General features: G+C 41.4%; 1 protein-coding gene across 2 annotated transcripts in view; it reads right to left on the bottom strand.

Moving 5' to 3' along the window:
* Positions 1–9,705: 9,705 nt before the first annotated feature.
* DDX47 (DEAD-box helicase 47) overlaps positions 9,706–20,913 on the bottom strand; it is a 582,234-nt gene continuing 571,026 nt past the window's right edge. For both annotated transcript variants that reach the window (XM_073592664.1, XM_073592663.1), the window contains one exon: positions 9,706–10,603. In XM_073592664.1, the coding sequence (XP_073448765.1) occupies positions 10,451–10,603 (153 nt within the window). In that variant the 3' untranslated portion in view covers positions 9,706–10,450. The remainder of the gene's footprint in view (positions 10,604–20,913) is intronic.

The following is a 20,913-nucleotide window of genomic DNA, read 5'->3' as shown; positions in this document are numbered from 1 at the left end:
ATATAAAACAGCGGTCACAGCGAAGAGACAGCAGTCGCTGGGAGGCCTCCAACGGAGGCAGAGTATTTTCGTTCTTTTCTCATTCTTCAGGTCCGTCAGGCGGCGTGATTGATGGATGTACATTGCCAAAAACTGTACAATTGTCAAAAACTGTCATTTGTGTTTTTTCCTTTTTGACAATTTTTTGGCGAATGGGTAGGGGGTACAATGTACCCGATATTCATTCACATGGGGGGGCAGGATCTGAGGGTCTCCTTTTTAAAGCAGGCTTCCAGAATCCGATAAGTCCCCCACAACCACTGAGTCAGGGTTGTGGGGACAAGGTGTTTTGGGGGACCCCAAAGCACCCTCCCCATGTTGAGGGCATGTGGCACGGTTAGGGGGGGAGCGCTTGCTCGTCCCCCCCCCTTGCTAGCCTGCTTGTTTGGATAAGGGTCTTGTGTGGATTTTGGGGGGGCCCAGGCCAATTTTTAAAAAAAATTTGGTGTGGAGTTCCCCTTAAAATCCATACCAGACCCGAAGAGCTTGGTATGGATTTTGGGGGGAACCCCACGCTGTTTTTTAAAAATTTTTTGGCGTGGAGATCCCCTTAAAATCCGTACCAGACCCAAGGGCTGGTATGGACTGGGGGGACCCACGCTGATTTTTTCCTTGTTTTTTTAATCTATATTGCCAGGAGCAGGCAATATTTACAGCTGCTAGCAATTTTAAATGACATTTTTCCTTTAGAAATGTAATTTTGCTGTGGCACTGTAAAACACATGACACAGATGCGCCACTTTACAGGCAGACACGATATTTAAAGGAACATTTCATTTTTATTGTTTCACGTTAGGCATGATTAAAAGTACTGCTCCTGAAAAAATGGTAGTTTTAATTTTTTTTTTGTTGCATTGATACGTCCCCTGGGGCAGTACCCAGGTCCCCATACACTTTTAATGGCAATAACTTCCACATAAGCCTTTAAAATTAGCACTTTTGATTTTCATGTTCGTGTCCCATAGTCTTTAATAGGGTTCGCATGTTCGTATAAATTTTTTGCGGCCCATCCCTACTTGTGAGATTTTTTCATTTTTCTATTGGTTTTAATTAAAGTTGCAGATTTATAAGCAGTAAAGCACTATGAAAGTTTTTGTATTTGCTTTGAGCAGAAGAGTTTCTTGATAAATATTGGTGGTTTGTGGCTGTTCTGAGAGTTAAGAACACAGGGAAATCCAGTATTAAAAAAGTTGTTGATATTCTAAGGTGATGGATGAGACCCCTTAAAAGGGAATGTGCATAGTGACCTAGAGTATTTGATAGGTCAATACAACCAGGTGAGCGCACTGCGTGAATGGTGGTGGAACTCACTTTGGAAATTGCATGTTGGAGGAGTTAATTTATGCACAGTGGATATAGTGTATCATCACAATAAAGATGATGAAATGTACACTCACCGGCCACTTTATTAGTTACACCTGTTCAATTGCTTGGTAACACAAACTGCTAATCAGCCAATCACATGGCAGCAACTCAATGCATTTAGGCATCTAGACGTGGTCAGGATGATTTGTTGAAGTTCAAACCAAACATCAGAATGGGGAAGAAAGGGGATTTAAGTGACTTTGAACGTGGCATTGTTATGGGGTGCCAGACACGCTGGTCAGAGCATTTCAAAAACTGCTGATCTACTGGGATTTTCACACACAACTAGCTCTAGGATTTACAGAGAATGGTCAGAAAGAGAGAAAAATATTCAGTGAATGACAGTTGTGTGGACAAAAAAAATGCCTTGTTGATGTAAGAAGAGAATGAGGGGGAGTGGCCAGGTAGTGTGAGCAAGTGAGAGGTTGATGTGTAACGTCATGCTCCCGCCGATGATCAGCTTAGCTAGGAGAATACCAGGCACTTTTTCTCCTTCTCTTATGGCTCGCTTTGTTGGGGATTTCCCCACTGACTACTGACTGACGTTGTGCTTACAGAAGCTTCTTCCACGCCCTGCTAATTGAGCAGACAGGGCTTCGTGTTATCTGCCTTCTACCTTCTGTGATCTACTACACATCCCAGAGTGCACCCTGCAGTCCCATACGGTCACGAGAGCGATGGGGAGGTGTCTCAAGGGAGCTGAAGAGAAAGGAACTGCTGGAGAGACGAGAGAGAAGGGCATACAGGAGAACATCACTAAGCCCCAGCTCCAGACAGGGAAAAAAGACACGGGAAAGGAGGCAGCAGCGAGGCTGGAAGGATTTTCCTGGAATGCGGCTCTGGACTTAAGCGGGATACCGAACAAACCTGGTATGTCTACAGCATTTAGCATTCCTAGCTGTCTAAAATGTTTACCGAAGCCCCAGCTGAAACAGCAGAGGTGTCAGAGGAAATTAGGAGATTTGGGAATTCTGTGAGTGCTGCGAGTTCTGTCCCATTTGAGGAGACGGAGGGGGCTATACAAATAGAGCAGACCGTGGAGGCGGGAGTGGAAAAGGAGGGGAGTACAACTTCAGTTGCTTCTGGTGCTGCTGCTCTGCCTCTTCAGGCTGATTTAATGAGAAAGCCGACAATTAGGGATGTGTTCCTGGCGGTACAAAATTAACTATACCCTGACATCTCTATCCACTCAGTTAAACTATCTTAGGAAGGATGTGATTGTTATGCGCCAGGACATGCAGAAAGTGCGTGAGCTAACATCAGCTGTGGAGGGGCGAGTTGCCACTTTGGAGGTCTAATTCAGAGAGATTTTAAGGAAATGGTTTTGCAATCTGGTCTCTGTGTAAATCGCATAGATGACTACAAGAATAGACTCAGAAGGAATAATGTTTGAATCCTTGGTATACCTGAATGCCTGGAAGGGGGGAAGCCAATTGAGTTCAAAGAGCAGTGGTTGCTGGAAGTGTTTGACAAACAAAATTTCACTCCTTTCTTTGCGGTAGAGAGAGTGCACCGTATTCCTGCTATCCCCCACCTCCAGGTAAACCCCCTAGGCAACTCATCTTAAAAATGCTCCTCTACAGGGACAGAGACAAAATTCTATCGTTGGCCAGTATCAAAGGTAACATTGAATACAATGGTTCCAAAATTTCCGGACTAATCTGCTGAGGCTCAAAGGCAAAGAGCTCAATTTACAGATGTTTAAAGACGCCTTCGGGATATTCAAATTCAATATGCCATGCTTTATCCTGCTAAACTAAGGATTATAGCTAGAGGATAAACTTTTTTTCTTTGATAGTTCCAAGGCGGCAGCATCCTGGCTAGATAAAAATGAGCAGCACATGTCATCAATTATCAGCAGTACTAGTTCTTGTGATGTGCAGGGAAATGGAACTGTTTAGAGAGGGGGGGGGGGGGGGGGGAGGGGGGAATACTCCCTTAACCACTTAAAGAGGAGTTCCCATTAAAAAAAAAAAAAATAAATAAAAGTCAGCAGCTACAAATACTGCAGCTGCTGACTTAATTGGACACTTACCTGTCCCAGGGTCCAGCAATGTGGAGGATCGAAACCCCGCCTTTTCTCCTCCGTTCGGCGGCACCAGCATTGCAACTGTGGGCGCTGGGCTGTGGCTTCACAGCCGGGCACCCACTGCGCATGCGCGAGCGGCGCGCCGTGATTGGCTGCTCAGTCATCTGGGACCTGTAATGCGTCCCAGATGATTGACAAGAGGGAGGGAGCAGAGCTGAGCCCTTCCTGTGCCGAGGGGAAGTGATGTCATCAGCCCACGAGGGACCCCCTAGACTACGAGGGACGCCCTAGCAACAGGCATTTAGAGGTGAGTAAAAAAATAAATTTCCAAATGTTTTTTTTTATTTTTTTTTTTAGGCACATTCATGTATTTTTTTTTTTTTGGCTGGAACACCACTTTAAGGACTAGCCTTGTTTTGGATTTTAGGTGTTTATATGTTTAAAACCGTTTTTTTTGCTAGAAAATTACTTAGAAAAAAAACAATATATAATGTTTGGGGGTTCTAACACCCTAGAGAATAAAATGGCAGTCAATGCAATACTTTTTTTGGCACCGTATTTGCGCAGCGGTCTTATAAGCGCACTTTTTTTGGAAAAAATTAACTTTTTTGATTAAAAAATAAGACAACAGTAAAGTTAGCCCAATTTTTTTTAATATTGTGAAATATAATGTTACGCCAAATAAATTGATACCCAACATGTCACGCTTCAAAATTGTGCCCGCTCGTGGAATGGCGTCAAACTTTTACCCTTAGAAATCTCCATAGGCGGCGTTTAAAAAATTTTACAGGTTGCATGTTTTGCGTTACAGAGGAGGTCTAGGGCTAGAATTATTGCTCTTGCTCTACCGGTCGCGGCGACCCCTTACGTGTGTGGTTTGACTACCGTTTTCATATGTGGGCGCTACTCACGTATGTGTTCGCTTCTGCGCGCGAGCTCGTCGGGACAGGGCGCTTTAAACAAATTTTTTTTTTCTTGTTTTTTTATTTTTTCACTGGATCACTTTTATTCCTATTACAAGGAATGTATCCCTTGTAATAGAAAAAAGCATGACAGGTCCTCTTAAATATGAGATCTGGGGTCAAAAAGTCCACAGATCTCATATTTGGACTTAAATGCAAAAAAAAAAAATTTAAAAAAAATTGTCGTTTGAAAAAATGACAAAAAAAAAAAGCCTTTAAAGACAAATGGGCGGAGCTGACATTACAGCCATCTTAGCCTCACTCGTCTCCATACTCAGGAAGTGACAGGTCCCAACCGCCTCCGCCGCTACCCGCCGGCTCCAGTAAGCGGTGGAGGGAGTGAGAGAGTGGCGGGAGGGGGGTGGCACCTCTCCCGCCGCCGATAACGGTGATCTTGCAACGAATCCGCTGCAGAGACCACCATTATCGGAAACAAGACCGGCTCCTGTAAAGATGGATACCTCGGTTGTGGCAGCAGTTGCTGCCGTTACCGAGATATCCACCTTCAAAGTGCCGACGTATATGTACAGGAGCCGGTCGGTAAGTGGTTAAAAAGCAACTAGGATGCGATAAGGAAATGTGATTGGGAAAAGTGTTGTTTTTGTTTTACTTCTCGTTTTTTTTTTTTTGGTTTCCTCTTAGCTCTCATTCCCCCCCCCCCCCCCCTTTCCTTCCCTCTATCTTTTTTTTTCTTTTCCTCCGTTAATTCTTCTTTTTTTAAAATTATATTAACAGGAGCTAAAGGCAGGTTTTTCTGTTGTGCACGGGTACTAATTGTATAGAAGGGATACACAAATAAAGAACACATCCACTGTAGGGCTATATGCCCAGGCTCAAGCCTGGATGGATTTTTGTTCTCCCTTATTTTTAATGAATATTCCTGCTGCTCTAGTACCCATCAGACATTATCAAGAATAGGTATGTCCCTGGGTACAGACAGTTCTTTCTTGGGTCTCTAATATTCAATATCTAACCAGAGGGTTATCAGACCATTCACCCATAGTTGTAACGTTAGATAAAATTAAGCCTAAAATTAGGACTAACTGGCAGGTCCCCGCTTTTTGGTTTAAAACTCAACATGAGGCGGATTCAATGAATTGGGTCCTAGCAGAATTTTTTCATATTAATGACAACTCGGCTTCACCACAGGTGGTATGAGATACCATGAAAGCCTTTTTGAGGGGACTTCTGCTTAAAACCATAAGTGCTTATAAAAAAACTAGAGCGGACATACATGCAATGGAGGACTTGGTGGCCACAGAGAAAGGCCTAAACGAGACATTTTCCATAAAATGGTTCTATTGGAACGAATTTTATTATTCTGAAGAATACGGAAGGCTGGTGCCTCAGCATCCCAGAGGGGGGTCCTCTATGGAAGACGCCGGGGGGGGGGAATGGCTGCGACTGGAGGATACCAACTCCCCGCTCTTCCATTTCCTTCCGCAACGCCCCCCCCCTTTTTTTTTCCCTTCCCTCCCCCTCCTCTGCACTTCCTGTCTCATCTTTTTTCTCTTTCCTTGTACTGTCTAAGCTTTCAGCAATAATATGCTATGCCCTCACCCCCCCCCCCTTTTTTTTTTGTTTATTTTTTTGTTGTTTGTTTCGAGCCACTCACTTACGGGCTCAAATCTTTCCCCTTTCTTTTCTTTTTAGTTCTACATACCCTAAACTTACAAAGGCATTTCGCTGTAAAAAATGGTCATGCAGGATGCAGAGGTGTCCAGTTACATTAATACATGATATGATTCCCCTCTGATAGTTGGGACCCCCTCTTTTCAGGGTGATCTACTTATGGGACTTGGGGGAATGTCTTCTTTATTGTGATGTGACTGATTTGGTCTCTGTATTTTTGCATGTTTACCTTAAATAAAGAATTTATAAAAAAAAAAAAAAAAAAAAAAACTAGCCAGGAACAGGAATCCCTGTTAGCAGCTGAGGCGCAGCAGAAAGAAGCTCAGTATATTCATGACTCCACTATTACTAATTGTGGGGCTTGGAAGGATGCACAATCATCATACTGACAGGTTTCTATGAAAAAGGACACGCGGTCTGGCGTAAACTGGAGGGATTAGAAAGCTGGCGCTCTAAGGGCCTCCAATATATAACACAATTGTACTCACATAATATTCTATGCTCCTTTCAGGATTTGCAAGAATCTTTTCATTTACCCCATGATAGTTTTTTTAAATACCATATTTATCGGAGTATAACATGCACTTTTTTCCCCTTAAAATCAGGGAAAAATCGTGGGTGCGTGCTATTTGCCGATCTCCCACTGATTGTGAGTGGAGGAGTGAGCCGCCGAGATACACATAGCTGAGTGTACTTGTCTAGACTCAGCTCCGCTCACAGTGACGCCCAGTCCCGCCCTATGATGGACACAACACAGGGACTGGGCGTGACTGTAAGCAGAGCCGAGTCTAGCCTAGTACACTCGGCTATGATCTCGGCGGCTCTCAGCTCCGCTCACAGTCACGCCCAGTAGCGCAATTGGACTTGTGTAATGTCCATCATAGGGCGGGACTGCGAGAGGAGCCAAGAGCAGCCGAGAGCCGCCGAGATACACAGGACATCCGGCTCTGTATCTCGGCGGCGCCATTTTTAAACTGGAAGGCTACACTGACAAGTCTGCAAATGACACTGGGGCAAGGCTGCAATGACAAGGCTGCAAGTGACACTGACAAGGCTGCAAGTGACACTGACAAGGCTGCAAGTGACACTGACAAGGCTGCAAGTGACACTGACAAGGCTGCAAGTGACACTGGATAAAGCTGCAGATGGACACCGATAAGGCTGCATTGATGGGCATTTAAATGTAAGTTTTTTCCTTAAACTTCCCTCCTAAAAGTTTTTTTCCATAAAATTCCCTCCTAAACGTGGGGTGCATGTTATACGCCGATAAATATGGTACTTACAACTACGACATGCGGTCCAATCTCAGTTTAAAGGGGAAAAGAAAGTGATAAAACCAATGCCACTTCTAACTTTATTAGCACGGACGACTGAAAAAAAAAAAAAAAAAAAAAAAAAAAAAAAAAAAAGGCTTGATCTCATCTCTATATGGTCAACTTACGAGATCATATCGAGATGAGGGTGTTAGCCAGGGCAGAAGAGGGTGGGAGCTAGATATAGGGAATATTTCAGATGATACTTGGCAAATAATATTAGAAATGATACCCCTAGTTTCATTATCACCAGCACAATGTCTGACCCAATTATTTATAATATACATGGTATATCGAACACCGGTCAAACTATTTAAGTGGGGTAGGCGTGATTCCCCGGACTGTCCACAGTGCCAAAAATCACCTGCTGATTTAATACATATGTTGTGGAATTGTCCTAAACTGGCTAAATATTGGTGAGAGACCTTTAATACAGATATCCATAAGGACCCTAAAATTTGCCTGTTGGGCTACCTTGAGGAAGAACTTATGCCCCATGAGAGTCTGATACCAATTAGCAGACTACTGTTTATGGCACGAAAGCTAATTGCCCTAAGGTGGATATCTCAGAGTGCACCTTCTTTTGAGGAACGGCGCCTTCAGGTAAACAACAATATTCTGAAGGAACGACAGATCTATTGTAACAGAGGCATACCCAATTACCTGTACAAACTGGAAACCATGGATTTCGGTTCCACGGTTATCCCCATCCTCACTGGCTTTTGCTGATCTTTAGAATGGTGGGCAAGCATAGTTACGGATAGTAAAAATGGTACCAGACCGAAAATGGAGGTAGAGGGTAAAATCAGCGGGTAGAGAAGAAACTACTGACTTAAGCAGCCGGCAGAGGTCACTTTTTACATAGGTACAGATACATAGAATGCTACAGTGGGCAGGAAATGTAAAAGTCATTTGATTTGCTTGTGGTGGGGTTTTTTTTGTGTTGTATATTTATGAATATGTTATTATTTGTGGTTAAATACTTGTTATGTGGATTAGAGAATATATGTAAGAAAAAGAAAGAAAAACTGAGAATTTGCAGAGGATTGACCATATGTAATATATTAGAAATAAGGAATTTCTGTACAAACTGTATAAGTGATAAGTACTATATCCAATAATAATAATAATGTATTTTGGTTTTTGCAATGATGAAAATGTATAATAAAGTAGTAAGGAATTAAAAAAAACAGAGGAGAATGGTTCAAGATGATAGAAAGGAAACAGTAACTCAAATAACCACTCATTACAACCAAGGTATGAAAAATACCATCTCTGAACGCACAACAAATCAAACCTTGAAGAAGATGGGCTACAGCAGCAGAAGATCACGCTGGGTGCCACTCCTGATAGCTAAGAATAGGAAACAGATGCCTTGAAGAATTAAGGAAGTTCTGCAGGAAAAAGGGGGTCCAACCAACGGTATTAGCAAGGTGTACCTAATAAAGTCCATACTCCTCCTAGAACTGTGCTACTACCCCAAAATATCCCATAAAAGACAGGATGAGATGGAGACTCGTGCTCAGATATGGGTAGGAAATACTGCGCCAATCAAAGAAATTCAAACAGCAGCCAACACTACAAATTGACCAAATTGTGCAAAGTATTAAAATGTGAAAAGTGTAGCGCTAAAGTGCAAAACCTCTCAGCAAGAGAAGTTATAAAATAATAAAAAAGATTCCAACACTCAAGTGAAAAAATTGTACCAAGTTGTAAAACTATACAGGTATGCAGGGTTAATTATAAATGTGTAGTCTAATTGCTTAGACAGACAATCATTCATAGGATAGTGCAAAAATGTGAAGCTTTTAAACAGCTCTAGGAAGTTACCGTGAACAATTAATAAAAAATATAATACAATAAAAAGAAAGAAGTATGGGTGACAAAATGAATGGTATTTACCCACTAAGTGATAATTTGAAATGACTGTCTTAGATATAAAAAAATGCAGCAGGTATACATGGCAATAATAAAAATAATGATAATGAGATGTCCATAATTCTAATAGGAGGTGTAGTCATCAAAAGGAAGCATTGAAACTTGTCTAGTCCCAAAATTACTTCGTGTAAATAGAATGAATTCAGTATAATATGGATGATATTTTGATAACTCTTCTGCAATACTCCGAATTAACTTATGGGATAAAGCACTCTTACCGACTTGGGTGGACTCACAGGCCGTCGGCGGTGAGTCAAACAGGCTTGCACTGTCTTAAGGTAACCGACAGTATGGGGATGGGCCGTACACTGCTGGGCTTCCTCCTCAGATGGGGGACCCGGGTCCTGCCAGGATGGTTCAGACGATCAGCAACCTTGCCAGCATTGGTGAACCATGTATGGGAAATAAGCAACAAAGAGCCTCCATATGGTGTAAATCCAAATAGATCAATTGGTGTTTATTTGATCAATTACGATCATCAGAAATTCCATAAAAGCGTATAAAACAGTAGAATCGATTCCAACAAATAAAAAAGTAAGCGTGGTAAGGGTGGCTGGGTACAGCAAAGCACGAGTCTCCATGAGATGGAGACTCGTGCTCAGATAGCCCCAGAACTCAGGCATTCATATTGACTTAGGCCTTTGTAAGAGACGTAACCATGTCAATTACAGGTATTGATTCCTTTTAATGGATGGATCTAATAAAATCGTATAGGTTTTATTGTTGCGACATCATGATGCAGGATTTTTTTTTCTCTTTGTATTGTATTCTATTGTACCTAAGTAGTGAGTAACTTCAGCATGTTCAATTAAACTTTGACAAAAAAAAAAACAAAAAAAAACTGGAAGCCGATTTCTGGTTTCTAAGCACAGCTGCACCAGGATTTTGCACTCTCCAGTTTTAGTAAATCAACCCCAATTGCATAATTAATTTTGAGACTTCACTTACAGAAACAGCGCACCCATATATTTGTATAGTTATTCTGGTGTCATTTATCTTGGCATTATAGAGAGTGCAGTGTTCTAATTTTATGTTTATTTTGTCTGGTTAATGTTCATACATTGTTTACACTGAGTGCAAGAGGAGTTGTTTTTATATACTTTTTTCAATATGCAAATACATAAAAACTTAATTTATGGACACCTTTACAAAATGTATGTTTACTAGCATGTTCAAAAATCTGTTCTTTTCGTTTTTTTGCAGTCAGTGAATTTTTTTTCTTTCAATTTTCCTCCGGGAATTTTTTTTCTCACTCCAAAAGAGCCTTCTGCGTCTTCTTCCTCTTCCCGTGTACGCTTTTTCTTTTCACCGTGTTCTCGTAACTCCTTGAAAAAAGATACAGTTTTATTCTCAGTATGGCATATACAAAAAACTAGGTTGTACTAATCAAGACTGAAAGGAACCAGAAGACCAAAATGAGTGACATAGTATACAATGTATAGGAAAGTGAAAAATATTAGAAATTGTATTGATACGTAAAAATCACTGTGAAACTCAATAGGGGAAGATAATGGGGATACTGAAAAAACAAGACAAACAGCCAGAGACGCCAGCATCAAGTCATCTCTGGATGTGGCTACGAACAGCACAGGTTTTATTGTTGCAACATCACAAACATGAAAAACAAATAAACAATCGTCCGGACGCCAAGAATCTGTATATGGATGCACATGCTACGTCAATGACGTATGAAATAAACCACAATTGTGAATGATAAGGCATTGGCATCCATATAGGGGTCCCTGGGAGGCTCAAGCCCAAGGTATAAATGGGAAGGGAGGGAGGTAGGGGAAAAGGGAAGAGGAAAAGAAAGGGAAGGGAACTGTGCCTTGAGAGAGAACCAACTGATATATAAGGGGAACTTCAGCAAAGTCAGTATCTACTGATGATGGAGAAAACAGCCTAGATAGAAAATGATTGCATCTGGAGGAAAAAACGTAATTGCTGAAAAGAAAAAAATGGTTTGTGATCATTCCATATAGATTGCCAGAAACAAAATCCTATGATAAAGTCATGGGGGCAACACCCCTATAATGGCAAAAAGGAATAAGGTTAGGACCAGGTACACCTGGATGTTGAGGGATTTGAGGCAGTTCATAAATACTGTCCTTTCCTGGTATGCTCTTGCATTGGATGTATCATGAGTAGCGATCAGACAAACCAGTGTATGATGTAAACACAAACAACTCCGGGGTCTGTTGCCAACAATCCTCTCTATCGTGCACAGTGTCACAAGCAATTTGAAAACTAAAGATTTAGCATACAATACCCCCCTGTAATGATGCGATCCATCTCAGGTCCACATCCGAGGTACTGCTTCGTAGATACGAACAGATGTCCTCCGTTATGCTTGAAAACATACTATAACGCACGATGCAGGTGTTAATCCGGTGCATAATATTCCTCTTGGTGGTAAACAATCTCCACCTGGAGATTGCTGTCAGCTTCCCCCAACCTCTCGTGCATGCTGTGGGTGGACTTCTGGGACACGAAGGAAAGGAGGCGTCACATGACGCTCATAACGTCAACGCGTTTCACAATGAAGATCACGTAGCTTGGTCTGGACGTACAGGCGGGCATCTAGCTGTTCCTTATAACGGCGTCACGCCGTAGAGGAAGACTGTCCAGAAAACAAATGTTAAAGGAACAACATGCATAATGTCCAATGCCCTTGCGATCGTTGTTCGTCTCCAATTTCAAACAACAATCATGTAATGCAAAACACATGGAATTTGTATATATCCGTAAGGGGAACTGATAAGGGGAAGGAAGGGGGTGGAGGAGAAAAGGAAAATTTACAGGAAACACTTAAAGGGAAGGAGGGGGGGGGGGCAAAAAACATGGAAGAGGTGCTATGGTCAAGATTGTATAGAACACATCCTGTATACAGTAACATAATGTATATGTCTGAAGTGTCCCATGACAGCAGACAGTACTCTAAATATACGCGCCCACATCCGCCGGCACCAAATGCATGCACAGAGTGAAAACATATGGGCGTGCCTACACAGGGTACAAACCACGCCGAGAACCACAAAATGGGTATGTCTCCAGAAAAACCTGCAAATTCAATTCGGTGTTCAAACCTAACGGGAAAAGCAATTTTAAATGGTAGATCCCCCATTTTTCTTTCTGCAATAAAATGCGATTAAAATCGCCTCTCCTCGGAGATAATTTCAATGTATAGATTCCTGTCACAGTCATGCCCTTCAAAATTCCATCATGGTACTGGGCAAAAATGTTTAGACAACGGCTTTTCAGGATTAGCTTTAATTTCACGCATATGCTCTCCTATTCTAATTCTTAGGGTGCGTTTTGTCTTCCCTATGTACATTTTCTTACAGGTGCATGTTATCATATAGACCGCCCCAGGCGAGGAGTAATCGATGAGATCCCTCATCTGAAATTCCCTCCCGCCAAGGGTATCACGGAATGACTCAGACCTATCCACGTAAGGGCACACCTGGCACTGTCCACATGCCCCTGCTTCTCGGAAAGTCTGAGAGCCATGTGGTATCATCCTTCTTGAGCTCAGATTTCATCAGTAAATCGCCCAAATTTCTGGCATGTCTGGCTACCATGTTGGGAAAAGGGCCTACCAGTTTGGCCAAACCTGGTGTACTTGTTAATATACCCCAATGTTTTTGGAGTATATCTCGGACCAACTCCCATTGCGCGCCAAACTGGGTGATGACCCTTATGGGGCCCTGGGATACAAGCCCTGATTTATGTGTCTACAGTGGGAATCACCAAAAGATCATCCCTACTCCGCATCGCTACCTTGTGTTTCGCTCTCTTAAGTTGATTATGGGCATAGCCACGTTCCCTAAACCTTTTGTAAAGATCTTTACTTTTTCTCCTGTATACTGTGGAATCAGTATAGTTATGTTTTTTATACGGAGGAATTGTCCCACCGGTATACTGTTCTTGAGCCAATGGGGGTGGTGACTGTCTGCTTGTAGGAGAGTATTGGCTGATGTGTCCCTCCTGAACGTACAAGTAGAAATGGTTTGATCAGAAATTGAGATCCATAGATCCAAAAATGAAATCTTAATTTTATCAAAATTATAGGTCAAATGAATGTTTTAAGTATTAACGTTAAGTTGGGCCATAAATTGATGTAGCTCAGTGAGGGTATCCTTCCATATCAATAGAACATCATCGATGTATCTTAACCAAGTATGTACATGGTCAAGATACATCTGTATTATAAAGACCTGCTCCTCCTCTCATAGTCCCAAATGGAGACACACATTGGCCGGAGCCCATGATGCTCCCATTGAGGTGCCCTTGATTTGTTGATAGAATTTAGATAGAAATTGAAAACAATTATTTTCAAGTGCGAAATCAAGAAGCTCTAAGATGAATTTTTTTTCGATAGGCACATCCCGGATAATGACGGTGCAGAAATTCTTCTGCTGTTCTCAAACTGCAATGATGTGGTATTGAGGTGTAGAGGGACTCTACGACCACCTCCACAAGCCAGACATCATCAGGGATTCGCAAATTGTTTTAGCCAGGACATCTCTGGTGTCTTGAACATATGATTGCAATTCAGTGACCATGTCTTTTAGTAATGCATCCAGATATCTACCGATCTTGTCCATAGGGCCCCAATGGCCGACACAGTATCCCTGTATTCTTTTTTCTTGTCTTTTTTTTCCTTTTTCTTTTCTCAAACCCCCCCTCCCTCTTTTTTTCCCCTTTTGGCCCCCCCTCCCCCCTCGATAATTATGAAGTCCATACAAAAGCACCACAAATACATATTCTATACTAAAGAGATAAAGGGTATTGATTTCAGCCTTGGTTATGCTTTCCCTTATCTACTTAAGTGTATTTGTTAGAATGACTAACTTTGAAGAATTGCCAATGTAAACTTTTTTCTTTGAAAGAGACACTGGTCCCTTTAAAAATTTAAAACTTGGGCGGTAACCATACGCTAACATCATGATAAAAGGGAGTATGGTTTGCCAGACCAAGCAAAGTCCGAGATGAAGCAACCAACAACGCTGCTTCGTCCTATGTGTGATGTGAGAATGATGGGATACTGGCGTCCGTGAGCTATGGCCACAGCAGTGATAGCGGGACACAGATGCAAGTGCTGGCTGAGTAACGAGTTAGACGAACACCGTTACGGATGTACAACCAGATGTATCATTAAAGCAATAGTAACAGCCACAAGAATAAAAAAATTGGGCCCCCCTGCAGGTTTAAATTATAATGTACTAATATGCTCTGCATACTAGCACATTATGACAGACTTACCTGCACAGCCCTGTCATTGCTTCCCGGCCCTTCATCTTTACCCGGTCTTGTTTGCGAGCTCCGGTTCTTTAAATGGCCACAGTGATGTCACTCTCAGACACAGGAGCCCCGACCACAGCACATCGCTCTGCATTCTATGGCATACTGGATGTCCTGAATGCAGAGCGTTACTATGCATGCGCGGGTGACATCATCGGCTATTGCCAATGTGAATATCTCCTAAAAGGTACACGTTTAGGAGATATTGATTGTACCTACAGGTAAGCCTGATTTGAAGCTTACCTGTAGGTACAATTAAAAAAAAAAGAGAGTTTACTAAAGATTTAAGCAGTAGCACATACTAGTGGCAGTCCTAGTTTGTCTTGATGCATTCAGCACCAAAGTACCTAGTCAATATTACCCAATAAGCAAGCACACCTGCATAAAATGTATAATGTAAATGTTTTATTTAAAAAGATGTTCAGATCAGCTGCAGCATACTTATGCTGCAGCTAGTCTGAACATCTTTTTAGAAAAAACATTTACATTATAGCATCTAAAGGCCCTGTTATTTACTTGCAACACATGTTCACTATTTTGGTATCAATTTCTTAAGTGATTTGCCTCACAAACTTGAACATCTATTTACCAGGTTAGGGGTCTCTAAAACTTGCAAAACAAAAATAATTAAAATACATGGTTAAAAAGAAATAAGTTAATTTCATCTATATACCTAGAGGCATTTAGGACATCCAAAAGCCACTGCAGGTGAAAGTAAAATTTCACTTCAAAGTTCTATGTATATCTTACACCTCACATTTTTTGTTTTGAAGCTAATATATTGTAGATTATTGTATCTTAAATAAAGGGTGACTCGAGAGAACTCTTTGGATAAGAGGAGCACGGCTGTTAACTTCTCACCTCAGTTCCGGCCCGCCTCGAATCCTGCCCACCTCACACTGCTTGCATGCATTGAGTGGTGTTCAGCGTGGCCGGATCTAGGGAGTGATGCACAGCACCCCCCTCCCCCCATGGATGCTGTGCTGGCCCCAGTGTTAAATTTGTCAGCAAATTTCAATTTAGTTATAGTCTTGATTAAAATTACATTTTAGTTTTAGTCTCATTTTAGTCATCTGCAATTGTTTTAGTTTTTAGACATATTTAGTCGACTAAAATCTCCAGTACATTTTATTCGAAAATTTTAGTAATCTAAAATCTAATGGATGTAGTTAAATTGTAATGCATTAAAGTGTTTGTTAATGTAATTTTTTTTTCTTCTATAGTTACCTCTGATATATCACAGTAAGCCCCCCAGTGGATGTCATTTATAAAAATATGCTATATAATGGCTTACTTCAGAGCGCCGTTTGGCGCTCAGCTGACTGTCCACTGGTCTCCTCTCCCGATGTGATAGCTGCAGGGGGAGGTGCTGGGAACCCCCCGCTGACGTCAGCCGAGACAAGGAGAGGAGAGGGGAGGAGGAGACCGGCGGGCAGTCACATGAGGGCCGAAAGGGGCCCTGAAGTAAGCCATTATACAGCATATTTTTATAAATGACATGCACTGGGGAGATTAGTGTTATATATCAGAGTTGAAGTATAGAAGAAAAATACTTTTTTTTTAAAGCAGGAGAGGATCAGGTGCTGTCAGGCAGAGAGCGGATGGGGGAGCGCACACAACACACAGAGCAGGCTTTGAATGACGGGGGCACGTACGGATGACTCCGGTGTCAATGCTCAGCAGCCCTGATACATCAGAGTCAGCGTAGAGAGGGGAGGGTAGAAACTAGCAAGATCAGCCAGTGTTTTTTAGGTGTTACAGGGGGCCAAATGATAGCACAAGCACTGTGCTGTATAACATGCTCTAAAGGAATAGGATCCAATTTTTGTTTTTTTAACACTAGTTTTTTTTTAACACAGGTTAACACTTTAAGCGTTTCTCTACAATTTCCAAACTCGTTATACAATGGCTATAAAAAGACTACACATGACTGTTATTATTATTATACAGGATTTATATAGCGCCGACAGTTTACGCAGCGCTTTACATTAGGGCAGACAGTACAAGTACAATACAATTCAATACAGGAGGAATCAGAGGGTCCTGCTCGTTAGAGCTTACAATCTAGGCGTTAAAATGTAATGGTTTCTGTGATGTAAAAACATGACAAAAAATCATTCCAGAACTTTATCCACCTTTAAATGTGACCTATAAACCCCGTACAACTCAATTGAAAAAGAAACTGAAATCTTTTAGGGGTTGGGAAGTAAAAATAAAAAACAAAAATAATGTGATTGCATAAGTGTGCACACCCGCTAAAAACTGGGGATTTAGCTGTGTTCAGAATTAAGAAATCACATTCAAACTCATGTTAAATAGGAGTCAGTACACACCTGCCATCATTTAAATTGACTGATTAACCCCAAATAAAGTTCAGCTGTTCTAGTAGGTCTTTCCTGACATTTTCTTAGAGCATCCTACAGCAAAAGCCATGGTCCGCAGAGAGCTTCCAAAGCAATAGGGGATCTCATAAGTAAAAGCTATCAGTCAGAAGGGTACAAAAGAATTTCCAAAGCAGTAGATATACCATGGAACACAGTGAAGACAGTCATCAGGTAGAGAAAATGTGGCACAACAGTGACATTACCAAGAACTGGATGTCCCTCCAAAATTGATGAAAATGCGAGAAGAAAACTGGTCAGGGAGGCTGCCAAGAGGCCTACAGCAACATTAAAGGAGCTGCAGGAATATCTGGCAAGTACTGGCTGTGTGGTACATGTGACAACAATCTCCTGTATTCTTCATATGTCTGGGCTATGGAACAGAGTGGCAAAGAAGAAAAACATCCAGGCCTGTCTAAATTTTGCAAAATCACATCTGAAGTCTCCCAAAAGCATGTGGGAAAATGTGTTAGGGTCTGATGAAACCATGGTTGAACTTTTTGGCCATAATTCCAAAAGATATGTTTGGCACAAAAACACTGCACATCAGCAAAAGAACACCATACCCACAGTGAAGCATGGTAGTGGCAGCATCATGCGTTGGGGCTGTTTTTCTTCAGCTGGAACAGGGGCCTTAGTCAAGGTAGAGGGAATTATGAACAGTTTCAAATAACAGTCAATATTGGCACAAAACCATTTAGGCTTCTGCTAGGAGGCTGAACACGAAGAGGAACTTCATCTTTCACCATAACGACGACCCAAATCATACATCCAAATCAACAAAGGAATGGCTTCACCAGAAGAAGATTAAAGTTTTGGAATGGCCCAGCCAGAGCCCAGACATGAATCCGACTGAAAATCTGTGGGGTGATCTGAAGAGGGCTGTGTACAGGCAATCTGACTGATTTTGAGTTTTTTTTGCAAAGAAGAGTGGGCAAATATTGCCAAGTCAATATGTGCCATGCTAATGGACTCATAACCAAAAAGTTTGAGTGCTGTAATAAAATCAAAAGGAGCTTCAACAAAGTATTAGTTTAAGGGTTTGCACACTTTTGCAACCATCTTATTTTGTTTTTGTTTTTTATTTTATACTTCCCTCCACCTAAAAGATTTCAGTTTAAAAGAAAAAGAAGGTATCCCCCGTGGGGTTTTAAAGCAGCAAAAAATTATGAAAATAATAGGTTGTTACTTGAGAGTTTTTTTATTAATGGAACTTAACCATAATGGTTAAAATAGGAGCTGTGCTACAGGAGATAACACAAATGAAGCTGGCACAAGTATTATACAATGATCAAGCGCTAAAATAGGATGATAATCCTGACGCGTTTCGACCCCGTTGGGTCATCTTCAGAGGATTGAGGCGCTGTGACAAAATTTGCGTATTAGAGTTCATGGATGTGACCATAAAAATACAATATAATATATATATGTTTAACAGTATAATTACCAATCACATTGTGTTTGAGCAATTTCTCCTGAGCTTGTAGTTCTCCGACGTCTCCCCCACCGGGTCCCGACAGGAGTCCCCTGCCGTCCACCACGTCAACAGGGGAAAAGGGGGGGTTAATCGTCCATGCGTGTCTTACAAGGAGTCACACCAAGTGGATATCTCCCAAAACTGGGGAGGAGCATAGGGGCAAGCGAGCGAGACCTGCAGCCAAAGCATCAAATAACAGACAACTGTACCGTCAGTGCGTTCGGTTTAGCACGGATAGAGATATATGTATCATGTGTCATTTTTTGAAAAAAAGAGATAACTCTGTAATTTATTTAATTAAATATTTGTTGGATGTTGTCTGTACTTGGGGTCAGCGATGTATGAATATTCCTATAGTGATGATAGTAACAAAAAGGGGGGGAGGGGAAGGGGTTAACAAGGGTAAGTAGGACTGCATATAGATATCAGTATATCAGAGTATGTAATGTAATAGGTAGATATACTGATATCTATATGCAGTCCTACTTACCCTTGTTAACCCCTTCCCCTCCCCCCCTTTTTGTTACTATCATCACTATAGGAATATTCATACATCGCTGACCCCAAGTACAGACAACATCCAACAAATATTTAATTAAATAAATTACAGAGTTATCTCTTTTTTTCAAAAAATGACACATGATACATATATCTCTATCCGTGCTAAACCGAACGCACTGACGGTACAGTTGTCTGTTATTTGATGCTTTGGCTGCAGGTCTCGCTCGCTTGCCCCTATGCTCCTCCCCAGTTTTGGGAGATATCCACTTGGTGTGACTCCTTGTAAGACACGCATGGACGATTAACCCCCCCTTTTCCCCTGTTGACGTGGTGGACGGCAGGGGACTCCTGTCGGGACCCGGTGGGGGAGACGTCGGAGAACTACAAGCTCAGGAGAAATTGCTCAAACACAATGTGATTGGTAATTATACTGTTAAACATATATATATTATATTGTATTTTTATGGTCACATCCATGAACTCTAATACGCAAATTTTGTCACAGCGCCTCAATCCTCTGAAGATGACCCAACGGGGTCGAAACGCGTCAGGATTATCATCCTATTTTAGCGCTTGATCATTGTATAATACTTGTGCCAGCTTCATTTGTGTTATCTCCTGTAGCACAGCTCCTATTTTAACCATTATGGTTAAGTTCCATTAATAAAAAAACTCTTTCAAGTAACAACCTATTATTTTCATAATTTTTTGCTGCTTTAAAACCCCACGGGGGATACCTTCTTTTTCTTTTTGACATTAATCGGGGTGTGCAGCACTTTATATCTTCTCAGTATGTGTCTCTCCCCTTTTTTCAAGATTTCAGTTTATTGTTCAACCGAGTTGTAGTTTATAGGTCACATTAAAAGGTGGAAAAAGTTCTGAAAGGATTTATCTTTGTCTAGTTTTTTTACATCACAGAAACCTGACATTTTAGGGGTGTGTAGACTTTTTATATCCACTGTATACTCCTGGAGTGAAAAATCTAAAATGTTATTTATGGTATTAAGGTTTGAACATGCACTACAGACACAGATTTAGTCGCTATACGTCTTTCTTTAAGCAAAACCAAGTTTTGTTACAAGAATATTGCTATTTTGACAGAAGTGTAACGTTAAAATAAAAAAAATGCTTTGCATGATGATGCTACCCACCATGCAGTGCACATTTACATGAACTTTAACAGTTCAAGAAACTGAACAGAAGTTCTGTTTAGTTTCTTGAACTGTTAAAGTTCATGAAAATGTGCACTGCAAGGTGGCATTATCATGCAAAGGGTTTTTGGGGTTTCTAGAACGCAGCAAAACATTTCTTTTACAAAAGGTTTTATTAATATGCAATCCAACAGTTAAAGAACAATATCTTGAAGGTTACAGCACATAATAAGCCAGACGTGACTAAGTACAAAGACAAAAAAGTAATACTACTCCAGTCCCATACACAGTGTCCCTAAGCAGGGGACAATCGATTGACACGGTTTGAAAGTAGGCTTTTAAAGTGGATGCATGGACCAGATCCAATAGGGTGAAGAAAAGAAAAGGAAAAGAAAAACAGGAATGAGGAAATAGAGAAAAGAAAAGGAAGGGGAGTCCACGGGGCCAGCGCCAGAAAAGCGCTAAATAGAGAAAACGGCATTATTATCAAACCTAGAAGGTTGGATATGTGTGACCGGAAGGAATTTACCGTGCGTGTCCGAGAGGATAGCTGTCAACTTCTCGTTCACCATATCATTCATGCGATTCTTAACCGCCTCAAAACTGAGTACAGGAGTCTTCCATTCCCTCGCAATGGTTAATTTAGTTGCAGTAAAAAGATGTTGAGCCAGTTGGCGCTCCGGACGAAGCAAATCGGCAATTGGTTTGCCAAAAAGAGCTTCGTAAGGATCCCTGTTGAGATTAAAATGAAAAATATAGCGAAGAAGAGCATAAACTCTGACCCATAACCTGTAAACCCTTGGACATGACCACCAAATGTG

The sequence above is a fragment of the Aquarana catesbeiana genome, linkage group LG07 (assembly GCF_042186555.1).
Source record: "Aquarana catesbeiana isolate 2022-GZ linkage group LG07, ASM4218655v1, whole genome shotgun sequence".
Taxonomy (NCBI): Eukaryota; Metazoa; Chordata; class Amphibia; order Anura; family Ranidae; genus Aquarana; species Aquarana catesbeiana.
This window is presented reverse-complemented; position numbering and strand designations above follow the sequence as displayed.